Here is a 12,693-nt window from a genome sequence, read left to right on the forward strand (position 1 = left end):
CAAAGTCATAAGCATGATAAACCCCTGCAGGACTACAGGCACGTTCAAATCATTGGAAAAAAACAACAGTCTTAAATTCCTGGGTACTCAAACAGCGGCAAATATCCAAAAGACGACAGGACCGACCACACACAGATCAAAAAATGTATGGAGTTTACTTTAGAGTAAGTAGAAGTTTCAGTTTCATTTTTAAGTAAATTTGGAGTAGTTAGTATCATAAACAGCATGATACAAATGATATTTTAAAATCTAAATTAGCAATTCTTAATCTAGCATTTATCAAGTATGTAAATATTTAAACTGGTTTATTTTTAATAAAATATCAGAAAGAAGCAAATTTTAAAAAATCAGTAACTAAACTCATATTTTAGAATATCAATGGGATTTCTGGCTACAAAGAGTAATTTTGATGTATGTCCTATCCACATCCGGAAAACCTAAAGTTTTAACATTTTGGGTCTCCTCCTTGCTTGTTAGGTACATCAAAAAATAATTGCGTCATACCCTCTGACATTACCCAGAGGACATAGCCTGAATGAATTTTGTCTAAAAAATTATTCTACTTGAAATTAAGTAGAAAATAAAAAACCACCCAAAGTATAAGAGAATGAAATTTCAGCAAACCTAAATTGGTGGCAACAAAATGATTTTATATTCAAAGAGCTCAGCTTCCACCATAAAAGAGTAATAGAAATGGAAAGTAGATATAGAGAACATTTACTAAGCATACACCATATGCCAAGGGTTTGGCTAGAAGTTTTACCCACTTTCCCATATTTCACCTACCTAACAACCCAGTGAGTTAGGCGCTAACATCCATATTTAGTCACATTATCATGTAGATGAGGTAAAAAAAAAAAAAAAAAAGATAAATAATTTGTTAAATTCAGATGGCTAGGACATAATCAATCTTTAAAAGCCATTTGTCTGGCTTTTTGATATATTGGCAACATTAAACACAACTGTATTATTAAGGCTTGCCAGCTACTTAAACATGAATAAAGGCAATGTTTAGTGCCCTTCATGTAACTTATAAGAAGAAACTTATCAACATCATTTCTACTGCCTAAGGAATAGCCAGAAAATATTATCTATCACATGATAAACTAGTAATTTGTTGCTTGTTTGCATTTTTATTCAGATGAAAGGTTGTAACCAGGAATCCACAGGAGCTTAAAAAGTAATAGTAATATCATTTTACCATCATCTACCTAAATATGTGCCCAGAGGAAACAACACATTCTAGGAATCAGTGTTATGACAAACATAAAAATCATTTGCTTGTCTAAGGCAAATATGATGTGAATTTCACAATTAATAGATTTTTATTAGTGAAAAAAAACATTAGAATATAACTTCTTCTTACCTTATAAAATAATCATTTCGAATCAGCAAAAGATGCTGAAGAATAGAAATAAAATATCCCTCTGCTCTAGTTTCTTTAACTGTGCTCCACACCATGTTGTAAACATCATATGCTTCAGTGAGTTGATTAAGGAATATATGGATTTATTTATACTCTACACCAAACAACTACAATAATATGACAGAATTTGTTCTGTAAGGTTTTGAAACTCTAATACAGGCATCTTATATATTCAATATAAAATACAGATATTTAGCATTGAGGGTAGTAGAAAAACTCTGGAAATGGTAACTTAACCTGACACTTCCTGACTTCCCTTCTACAATCAGCTCAAACTATCTGTCTCGCCTAAGCACAGAGGCTGTTGAGAACAAAGATAGTAGAGAAGCTATCTATGAATACTGTGTTGAATTCTAAAGGTTGCCTGACCAGCAGAGCTGGTGGTCAGGCATAATCTATCATGAAGAAGCCCCAGGTGAGGATAGGAACCTGGTGGGTCTCATGAGGAGCACAGATATCTGCAGACCCACAGATTAACATGTGACTCATGAGTATGCACCCAAGGTGCAGGGAAAGAGCAGCCAGTGACTAAGACTGCCCTTTTCCTAGAGCTGAAAAGCCCGGAGTAGAAGGAGAAGTGTCAAATATAAAAAGAAAACAGAACAGATTGCACACATACATATAAGTTAATCTACAGCATCCATTTGTTAGTTGCAGCATGCACTTACATATAGGTGTATTCATAAAAACACACAAACTAATAAAATAATAACATTCTTCTGACGCATGAAGGTTTGATTTCATGTTGGTTACATAGAAATGAGCTAAATATTTGTGGTTGAGTATTTTGGATTTAGCAATAATTTTATATATGATTTGACTAGACTTTAGAACAAAAGGATATTCAAGTTCAGCTCTAATATCTTCGAGGCGATGGGATAACTCAATCAAATCTTCCTCTTTATGCTCATCAAAGACTTTAAGTTGGATATCCAGGCCATCATTCTTAATGCATTTTAAATTCTAGAGATAGAAATAAAAATTATGATGAATTATTGTTTTTAATTATGCAAAATGATAAAAAACATATAAACAATAAACCAACCATTCAACTTGATTTATAGCATTCAAATATTTAAAGTGTTAAATAACACTCAAATCTTATCATCTATATTTCAAAAATGGATTTTTAAACTCAAGCCTTTTCCTACAGACAAATTATTCTTCAAGGTAATTTATCTAAATTTCCCCCTACTGAAGTACTCTTTTAATTTAAATATTAATAAGGAGACTGCAGGGCACTTACTGGCAATATCTCTTTCAATCCACAACGCATAAATTCATTTCTGATGTGAAGCCTAAAGTCCAAATCATCAGGAGATGTAACCAGGGCATTGATGAGCTGCATACAAGCTACCTATAAGAGATCAAACAGTGAGACAGACTGGGTTTCCAACATTAAAGAAAGAGTAACAAAACTAAACTTCAATGTTTTATTCCAGCATTATTAAATATCTTTCCTATTAAAACAATTTGTAAGCAAAATATTTTAGTCAGTTATAAACTACAGAAGAAATAAAGTTTCAGTGGAGTTATTTATTTCTTATTTATTTGAGGGTTACTGAGGTGAAAGGAAGATGGAAAAACATTAGCCATTACTACTGCTCCATTAAAAAAAAAAAAAAAAAAAAAAAAACTTGTAGCCAAAAGCTAAGTTTCTGTCCAATAATATTACTCTACACACATACAAGAGAAATTTAACATATCTTAGTTGAAAATGATAAACACCTATTGCATAGATAACACTTACCTAAAATAGGATAATAAAATAATTTTCCTTTCATCAAGAGACTCAAAGTCCCAAAGACTTCAAGGTCAACAAAGGTCTTAACTCTGGTTAACAAGGTTATAAATAAACACTGTATAATTAATTTCTAGAAGTTAATTTATCAGGCAATGGATCTCACACTTTGGCAAAAATTCAAAATTACCCTATGTTTTAACTAGAAATAAATAACAGAGCTCAGTAAATCCTTTAATATAGAACTTAAATGATAAAAATTTTTAAATCACAAAATTTTTCAGCTCATGTTTAACACTTCAACTTTCAACTTCTCCACTTTTTTTTAATCCCTGGCTAAAATATATCTTTCATCCTCCAAAATCCATAAAATGCAAACAAAAGACAGTCTCTCTAGAGAAGCATTCTTTGTTGTTGTTGATAATACTGTTTTTCTAAAGTCTACATTCTATCCAACTCTAGCAAGAACTACTAGACTACTGATCAATATGTTTAACCTCATGCTGTTCCCTAAATTGTCTTTTCTCCATCCCTTAAAGCAAGGTTTATATGAATTTAAAATGCTGTTTTGGAGTAAGACACCAACAGGAGTCTCAATTCCCGCTGTTTGAAATATATAGTAATTGTTATATTTGATATCTAAGCATTAAAATCTGACCAGCATGCCTCTACTGTCAAAACTTAAGGTTGTTTAAAGTGGGAATGGGAAATATGTCAGAAGAGAGAGGAAGAAGAAAAACATACTTAAAAAAAAAAAAAAATTAACAGAATCTACCTTTCCGGTACATGTTCATTCAGCTGTAACCAGTTCATGTCAAAAAGTCAAGTTTAAAATTTTTTCCTTCCACCTCCTTGCCAGTCATTACCCAGGAACTACAAATGTTTTTTTCAGCAATGCCATAAAATTTTCAAAGATCTCAAAGAGCAAATAAATAATTTTTCTCTACAATCAGAGAAACTAAATCAAACTCAGTCACCTGGCTTCTAGAAAAACACAAATTACAGACAACTCAAAGAAAGCAGCAAAAAAAAGGAACACAAAAACTAGCAGTAAATATCACCTAACTGGAAAATAAATATATGTAGACAACAGTAGCATGAAATTGAGAAATACAGGAAAGGATAATCCAAATTATTTCCAGGAAATATTCAAAAAGGTAATTCTCCATAGAAGAAGAAATAGGAAATTAAATTGAAATAATGAATTCAAGTTAAATTTATAAAATTGCTTCCCAATTCTAATCATAATTTTCCATTACCATAGCTTACAATCTATTTAATTTAAATCATGCAAACATGTCTGTGAATATATATAGGTATGCACTAAAATGTATTGTTCTTTATGGATAAATAATTCTATAATCAAGGTAAAGACCAAGGAATTCCTTCCAGGTTTTATACATAATGAGATACATACCTGTGGTATCACATAATTTCACAATAATTTAGTATACCAGCAGAAGGGAGTGTCAATCAGCATTTATGCCATATCAATCAACTCCTAGAAACACCGAGAAAGGTTAAAAAACTACAAAGGCTAACAGGACATTTTGCCTGTCCAATGAAGATATATTAGTAAAATGATTTAAATATACTATATACTATAAGAAATATGTTTGGTAAATAATGGGAATATGGAGATGCTAAATGAGAACTAGGACAGCTGAATAAAATACCGACTCAAGGATTAATAAAATGGCCTGATGCAGAAGTGAAGAAGGAAGTTCTAAGCACAGGAATTAACATGTTCAAAGACATGGAACCTTTAAATTACAAGTAATTCAAATTTTGTGAGTACTTTGTCAAGGTAGAAAGGGAAGTAATGGGAAGAAGTCAAGAAATGAGGCCGAACAAGGAGACAGGAGACAGATAAGGCATAGCCTTGTGTGTCAAGTCACAAAATTCAGATTCAGCCAGAAATAGTGAAAATCGTAAGGAATTTTACGCAAAGCGGGGACAATAACAGAGGCAATAGATTCAAGTTCAGAAGCTACTGTAGAAGTAAATTTTTGAGCAAGGAGGAAGGTTTGAACAACATTTGAAATATAAACTGATAGAATGAGGTACAAGAAAAGCATTTACAAGAGGCTTCCCACTTTTGTTGTTTAATTAGATAGAAAGTGGTACCATTAGCAGACATACAAAATTTAAGAAGAGCAACAGGTTTTAGAGAATAAGATAAATCCTACTTCCAAAATTCTGATCGAGATGTATATTAGAATCATTCATTCACTAAAAAAAATAATTACTGAGTACCTACAACTTCTGTCAACTGGAGATATTCATACTCAAAAAATGAGAAACAAAAGTGAGATATTTGTCATAAGGAAGTAATCTCTGTGCTGTATTTGATGTTCCAAAAATGCAGCATATGATCTCTCTTAATTTGCATGTTATAGAAATCATTGTGATACATTACAAAACCAACCTCCCTCTGAGCTAATAAGGGTAAGAAAATAAGGAGCTTCTATCTTCTTGAGAGCACCTAGTTAACTAAAGTTTCCATCTTTGGGCAATATCAGGCAGTTTACCCTGATATTGGCTCACATACTTCATTCCTTCAAAGCCTATTTATTGATGCCTACTATACACCAGGCACCGTTCGTGGTACTAGATATACAGGTGTGAAAAAAAGATGGAAATTTCTTTGAGAGAAAGAGGAATCAAGACTGACTCCAAGGTTTTGGGCCTGAGCAACTTCAAGGACGAAATTGTAACTTATTGAAACACAAATGACCATGGAAGAAACAGGCTTGGGGAGAGAGAAGGATTCAGTTTTGGAGATGATAAGTTGGAAATGTCTATTAGTGATCTAAATTTTAAAAGCTGACAAGGAAATTGAAGATAGAAGACTCCAGTTCAAAATAAAGCAATTACTATAGCAATAATATATAAAAACCAAGATCTCAGATGGAATCACCCAGGGGACAGTACAGAGGAAAAAGGAGGAGTAGGAACTGTTTAGGGCATTTTTCAACTGTAGGTTTCAACGTGGAGATTAGAGAAATAAGTTAAAGAAAAAAAAAAGTTAAAAACCGTAAGTGAGGTAGAAGGAAAACAAGGAGATTGTGGTGTCCTGGAAGTATGGAAAGTGGTCTCAACAGTGAGAGAGTGATCAACTGTGTCAAATGTGGTCAAATAAAACAAGGACTAACCAAATACCACCGCATTTGGCAAAATGAAAACACTGGTGACTTGACAAGAATAGCTTCTACAAAGGGATAGAGTTACTGTTCCAAGTGGAAACCACTTGCCTCCCCACAGATGACGTATGCAGCCAGTAAACAAAGCAATTGGCTCTAAAATATTCTCCTCTTTGCCCTAAATGCAACTTTATATGTTAGAAGTAACTGCTCCTTTATCTTTGTTTTTAAAAAGTCTGTTTAAAGACACTTATCTCTAGGTTTTATGGATTACAAATTCAATTCTAATGGTTTGGAAAGCCAATACTGTAAGCTCACTTTATTACTCTTGTGTCAATTACCAAAAAGGATCTTACGTGAGAAAAGGTATTTTAAATGTAACTTCTAGCTGGAGGGGTGTGTGTCCATCTATAATTCAGGATAGTTGAAGATTTCCTTAGGGAAGCAGTAAACTAAAAGTATAGTACAAGGACTGACACCAGCAAACTCCAGACAGCCTAAGACAGGAAAGTGAGCGGCCAAAAAGGTCATGACAAAGAGTGGGACAAAAGTAGCAATATAAACTGGGAAGGTAAACACATAACAGGGGCCAATAAAGTAGATAAACTGTAAATAGAAATCTCAAAGATATTCAATATGTGGGACAGAGCCAGTCAAAGGCAATCTTAAGAACAGGGCAAATGATCAAAGGAAAATCATTAGAAGCCGAAAGAGGTTAACAACAAAATAGAGGAACATGCCGCTATCTACATCACTGAAACAGCAAAGTGGCTTTCTGCCCTTGAAAATAAAGTGAGAAGTTTTCTTCATATGTGAATACATAGTACCTAAATTTCCTTTGGTACATAATTTACTGCAATTACTATGTTCAACACAAATATGAGAAAAGACAAATGTGTTTGTTTATACAAATTTATTGTACATGAGAAATCTTGTTACATGCATATAAGGTGCAGTGATCAAGTCAAGGTATTTACGGTGTCTATTCTCTGAGTACAATACATTTGTTTGGTCAGATACAGTCACTCTATTCTGCTATCAAACATTAAACTTACCCCTTCTACCGTATGTTTGCACCCTTTACACACTTCTCTTCATCCTTCCTTCTCTGCCCCGATTTCACTCTTCCCAGCCTGTTATCTACCTTTCCACTTTCTACATCCATGTGATCACAATTTTTAGCTCCCACATATAAGTGAGAACATGTGATATTTGTCTGTCTGTGCTTGGTTTATTTCACTTAAGATAATAGCCTCCAGTTCCATCTATGTTGCTGCAAATGACAGGATTTTATTCCTTTTTATGGTTGAATAGTATTCCACAGTGTATATGTACCACATTTTCTTTATCCATTCATCCACTGATAAACACTTAGGTTTATTCCATATCTTTGCTATTGTGAATAGTGCTGTAATAAACATGCGAGTAGTAGCATCCCTTTGAAATATTTATTTCTTTTCTTTTGGGTGGATACTCAGTAATGAGACTGTTTTTTTCTAACCTTTGGTTCCCTGACCCTTTTTGGACAACAAACTTAAGCACAAAATTCAAGGTTCACTAACAGGCACTATCCCTGAGTCCCATCCATGAGGACCATCCAGTTTTTCCAAAGGCCGCCAGAGCAGATGCTTTCAACCTGATTGTGCTGACAAGATTTAGAAAGTTGTCTAACAGCAAAAGTAGGTAGTTCTTAGAAAGTTTACCCGAGTCAACATGTTCATCCTGGATATAAGTAGATGTTTTTACAATTAAATGACGGCTCTACACTGCAACAACATATCAGCTTCAGGAGCTAAATCCAGATTGAAAACAAGAACCAGTAAAATACTTAAATAAAAATTCCATCAGAGTCCGCAAAAACTTATTATCTGGGCCTGGAAGATACAGTTTAGACTGCTATTCATCTTTCCTACCCCATAGCATAAATTATTTCTCTCTTTGCACAATTAAATTTCACATTTATCAAGTTAAAATTAGTAAATGATGCTTATGGAGAAATATTTTGCCTCCAGTGTAAATAGAGAAATTCCAAAGATTTTAAAATTTCACACACATGCATTGAAGTAACTGCATGTACCCCATATAGATTCAGAGAAATAAACTGCAGGACTCAAGAAGCTATAATTTATACCAGGAATACAAAAGAACCAACTTGAATTCTTAAAATATTTATTCAGAAACTCCCCCAAGACATCATTAATTTCTTCTATGTCCTCCCATGCCTTTTTCTAAAACTGCATTTATTGCAGTTTTCATATGAAATGTTAGATGGCTTTAAATTCTTGAGTATAAGCTTCTTAAGGGCAGAGGTGTATTTCTTTTAACTTTGTAGTTCCAATACCTAGTATAGCCCAGTACATAGCAGTCACTGAAAAAGTAATTGATCAGTTAAATAAGAAACGTTTTAGTTACATTCAAGACATTAATTATCTTTCTAGTTGTCCAATGTAGAATAAATGAAGAAATGTATTATATAGACTTATAATGTAGATTCAGAAAACTGCCAGTAAACTCAAGATAATGGTAACCATTAGTTTATACGTGGGTATGCTCCATATGACAATATGAGTTCACATAAGAATATTATCTGTTTCTTTAATGTCTACTAACATAATGGCTTATTATTTACTGACCCATTTTAATATAGTTGATATTTTAATTGACTGGTACTTAAATATCAATCCTATTCATGCAAACCCCAATAAAAGTAGTAATCAGAAGAGAAAGGAATTAAATTAACTTTTGCATCCTTCTGGGATAGCTCAACAATGATCCTAAAAATTAGCCTTTTACTAATAGTCTGTATTCTTCATTTAGTCCTTCATTAAATGTGAGAAAAAATTATTTAAAATAGAAAATTAATTAATAGTGATTTGATGGGACAGAAGAGATACTTAAAACAAAAAACAGTAAATCAAGATATAACTATTCATTATAAGAAGACTTTTACTTGGTCTTGGGCATAATAAAACCTGGGTAAACTTTGAAGATTAAAGTCGTAGGGGGAACAAAATTAACCAAAGCAAATATACTTGGCTAAATCCAGAAAGGCATTTAACATCTGATTTGTTTTAATTTGAGTATTCAATGTCATGTCTGATTATTGTCCAATGACAAGTTTCAAAACATAGTGATTATCACTCAATTAAGAAAGGTTTTTGGTACTATTTTTAAAACTTTAATGAAACTATTTATATAATGATAAAAAGTTATCCTTTTTTCATTTATAAAAATATTGCTTTTTCTACTTTTTCAGACATGGAAAAATGAGATCCCATCAAACTTTCAAAGATCTATCTTCTAATTAAACTTAATGAAATCCACAGATTGAAGAGATTTTTTTTTTAAGTTAAGGAAAAATTTAATTATCTTTGCAGCAGCCATAACAAGGCAACTCTCAATCTTTGACTGCAGGAAACATAAATGGCCTACAGCCCCAGCTGCTACCTTCTGAAACCTATCACAGTATTTGAGTTGAAGCCACAGTTCCCTGCTCCCAGCCAAGGCTTGAGTGTAGCAAGTATGCTAAAATAGACCTGTTCCTGGGACACATGGGACTTTGGCTCAAGGATTCCCCAACAGGCTTGCCAAGCTCTCCTAGAACTGCAGGGCAGCCTGAGACACTTTCACCCAATCTCCACTCCTTCCCTTTCTCCTTCACCTAGGGTCAGGTCTGCATTGAGTTTGACAGCTCTCCCAGCCTCCCCCAGCTCCTCCTCCAGCGTCCCTCACAGGCATTTCCTCTAGTCCCTTAAACATCAAACCTCTTGCTTCTCAGAGAACCAAGACTAATAGCCTCATTTCACAAAGCAAGTTTCAAAAAGGGTTGTCATTTTCAAATTGTTAGACTCATAAGTATTATACCTGAAGCTTAATCAAATTTCTAATTTTTTAGGTATTTAACAGAACACTTTTACTTTTTCTTATTTTTCTTTATATATGACCACCTGCTGTATTTTCATATGTTATCATGAGATATGTCTTAAGACCATGTGCAATGTACATGCCAGACACTGAAATACATTTGGAACACAGTTTTTCTCTAGTAATATTTCCAGAGACACCAATAGCCTGGATTATATCCCTTGCTTTTGCTTCATTGAAAAATATATCCTAGGGTAAAGAAATACCTACCACAGGAATCCTAGAAAGACATACCAACCACCAGCCACCCCTGTCCAGTACTGCATCAATGCTATCGCTATAGCTTAAGAAACCTGAAGATACAAGGGTTGCACAACAATGTGAATGTGTTTAATGTCACTGAACTAACTATACTCTCAAAGATGGTTAAAAGGGTAAATTTTATGTTATATATCTTACTACAATAGGAAAAAAAAACCTAAAGTGAACAATGGCTATGTATTTCAACGGTGGGTAAAGAAACGACAAGATCTGGGTTATCTTTACTAGATAATCATAAAAAGTAGAGATCCACAGAAGGACAATGTAAACCCAGCTATTGGTATTATATCTAAAGAGTACACTAAAATCATATTTAGAAACCTGAATGAAATTAAGTAAAAGGATATAAGTATATATTTTAAGTGAGCAAGCTCAGAACTAAAGATGCTACAGATTCACATCAAACTATCAAAGACAACAAAACAATTTTTTCACCCAGAAACAAGCTTCCCATCTTTTCCTTTATTTGCTCTCTGACATAATTATTTCTCCTCTCTGGACTCAGAAACTGTGGAAATCATGTTTTCCCTTTATTCAGTAACTAATGTAGGGAAAATATTCTTGAGGTATCCCTAGAATCAAAATTAATGAGGGTTTCCTTCCATTTAATCTACATCCAAGATATAACAAATGTATAGGAACAACATTAGAAGCACCGGGCTTAAGGAAAAGTAGCCAACATGACACTAGGAGCTTTGTGGTCTTCTGTCTGTTGCAAGACAATTCTCCCTAGGTCTCTCATATTTCATTTCCACTTGTATTGCAAGTAAAGACATTGATGGTCTTTTATCTAGATGCTCTTCAAGGATGTGTGTATACCAAACAATCTTGGAAAATAGCATCTCTTTCCAGAGCAAAGAGGAGGCTCACTTCATGTCTAGTATAATAAAGATAATGTCTCCTTTTACAGCAAAGTGCAGGCAGGTTCAAAGTTCCTCTCCTACAGCACATCCTCTCATCCACCACCAGAAAGTTCTCACCATGATTTGATTACCATTACCTACACTTTACTAAGAGGTCAATCAGAATAGATCGGGCTCCCGCATCTCCCATGCAAAACATCTTCCCTTCTCTCTGGATGTCTACCCCATTCCAAGTCCCATAACTGTAGCTCAGTCATTCTGTGGGGTGGGTGAATGGCACTGACAAAAAGGATAAGTTGGACTGACTGTCTTCAGACAGTCCATCCAAAAATGTTTAGACTTAATTATTTCCTGAACCAAGAACTGTAATATTTATCAGCCAGCTGGAAGCCAAGTTGAAAGCTCTGCCACTCTGTAGTGCCTCAACCAATAAAGGTCCTATTTTGGTCACCCAACAACTATAAACAACACTTTCCTTCCAGGAGCACCATGTACACCTTTCAAGACTACTTATCTTGTGTGAAAGACAGGCATTAACTCGCCTCTCTCTTCAAAAACACCATGAATTGAACCCTACAGGTATGATCATAAGAAATGTTCAAGTGTTTAAAGACATGTCACCAGTATATCATGCAACGCTTAGGCAACTATGGAGATCTCTCCAAACTGAAGCTATCCTTAGTTACTCTGGGGAGCTTCCTGGAGAAAAAAATTGACTTACTATGTGCACCCTGCAAGCCGTTATCCCTACAGTGGAAAGTGGTAAAAAATCTATGCCTGATTTTAGCTAAAGTGATCAGTGACACCACATCAGCCCTGGGAGACAATCAGGTCAGCTTCAACTCACTGACCAGGATTGTTATGAATGAAAGAATTGTCCTAGACTTCTTTGCTGAACAAGGGGAAGTTTGCATAATCACTAACACGTCATACTGTATCTGAATTAATACCTCAGGCCAAGTGGAAAGATAAATAAAAAAATTTAAAAAGAAAGTTCATGTCCTTTGTAGGGACGTGGATGAAGCTAGAAACCATCATTCTGAGCAAATTATCGCGAGGACAGAAAACCAAACACTGCGTGTTCTCACGCTCAAGGTGTTCTCAAGGTGGGAACTGAACAATGAGAACACTTGGACACAGGGTGAGGAACATCACACACCAGGGCCTGTCATGGAGTGGCGGCAGGGGCGAGGGATAGCATTAGGAGATACACCTGATGTAAATGACGGGTTAATGGGTGCAGCAAACCAACATGGCACATGTATACATATGTAACAAACCTGCACATTGTGCACATGTACCCTAGAACTTAAAATATAATTAAAAAATAATAAA

At 34.4% G+C, this 12,693-nt stretch overlaps 1 protein-coding gene across 5 annotated transcripts in view; it reads right to left on the minus strand.

The window, feature by feature from the left end:
- Positions 1 to 12,693, minus strand: part of DIAPH3 (diaphanous-related formin 3) — a 519,652-nt gene that overhangs the window by 329,857 nt on the left and 177,102 nt on the right. For all 5 annotated transcript variants that reach the window (XM_011990882.1, XM_011990885.1, XM_011990884.1 and 2 more), the window contains 3 exons: positions 2,673 to 2,783; positions 2,271 to 2,389; positions 1,367 to 1,483 (listed from right to left, as the gene is read on the minus strand). In XM_011990882.1, coding sequence (XP_011846272.1) covers positions 1,367 to 1,483; positions 2,271 to 2,389; positions 2,673 to 2,783 — 347 coding nt within the window. The remainder of the gene's footprint in view (positions 1 to 1,366; positions 1,484 to 2,270; positions 2,390 to 2,672; positions 2,784 to 12,693) is intronic.

Source organism: Mandrillus leucophaeus, unplaced genomic scaffold, assembly GCF_000951045.1.
Source record: "Mandrillus leucophaeus isolate KB7577 unplaced genomic scaffold, Mleu.le_1.0 Scaffold387, whole genome shotgun sequence".
Taxonomy (NCBI): domain Eukaryota; kingdom Metazoa; phylum Chordata; class Mammalia; order Primates; family Cercopithecidae; genus Mandrillus; species Mandrillus leucophaeus.